Source organism: Colobus angolensis, unplaced genomic scaffold (assembly GCF_000951035.1).
Source record: "Colobus angolensis palliatus isolate OR3802 unplaced genomic scaffold, Cang.pa_1.0 Scaffold12, whole genome shotgun sequence".
Lineage (NCBI taxonomy): Eukaryota > Metazoa > Chordata > Mammalia > Primates > Cercopithecidae > Colobus > Colobus angolensis.
Window position 1 is genome coordinate 1,757,820 of NW_012113141.1, and position 867 is coordinate 1,758,686.

At 45.7% G+C, this 867-nt stretch overlaps 1 protein-coding gene across 1 annotated transcript in view; it reads left to right on the forward strand.

The window, feature by feature from the left end:
- The window catches only part of CCAR1 (cell division cycle and apoptosis regulator 1), a 103,382-nt gene that overhangs the window by 64,629 nt on the left and 37,886 nt on the right, over positions 1–867 (forward strand). Inside the window, 1 exon segment of the mRNA XM_011929432.1 lies at positions 136–157. Coding sequence (XP_011784822.1) covers positions 136–157 — 22 coding nt within the window.

An 867-nucleotide genomic window follows, 5' to 3' on the forward strand; every position in this document is an offset into this window, starting at 1 on the left:
TCGTGATCCGCCCGTCTCGGCCTCCCAAAGTGCTGGGATTACAGGCTTGAGCCACCGCGCCCGGCCCTGTTCACTTTTTAAATGTCACTTTATCAGAGAGGCCTTATCTTACTATTCTCTCTTGTTATTCTGTAGGTGTTTATGCTGCTTGTTTTTCGTATAATTTGATGTTGATTTGGTTATTCCTTGTCTTAAAAACCGGGCAGCCCCAGAACCAGAATAGGTTAACAGAGACTTCATGATTTGGTTATTTATTACTTCTCTCCACTGGCTGGATGATAGGAGAGGTTTTTATTAGCTTTCTTCAGTGCTGTGTCCCTAATGCCTAAAACAGGCCCTGGTACATACCAGGCATTTGATGTAAAATCTATTGAGTAAATTAATAAGGTACAAGGTACACTTATGAAGATTAACAGTTGGTTGGCTTTGCGGGGTGGCTCACAACCTGTAAGCACAGCACTTCGGGAGGCCGAGGTGGGTGGATCACCTGGCCTGGCCAACATGGTGAAACTCTATCTCAACTGTAAATACAAAAATTAGCTGGGCTTGGTGGCACAAGCCTGTAATCTCAGCCACTCAGGAGAGTGAGGCAGGTGGATGGCTTGAACTTGGGAACCAAAGGTTGCTGTGAGCCCACATCACACCATTGCACTCCAGTTTGGGTGACAGAGCAAGACTGTCAGGAAACAAAAAAAAAAGATTAATGGTTGTGTTAAAATGTTTGATAAGTGGCCGGGTGCGGTGGCTCACTCCTGTAATCCCAACACTTTGGGAGACTGAGGCGGGCAGATCACGAGGTCAGGAGATTGAGACCATCCTGGCTAACACGGTGAAACCCCGTCTCTACTAAAAATACAAAAAAATTAG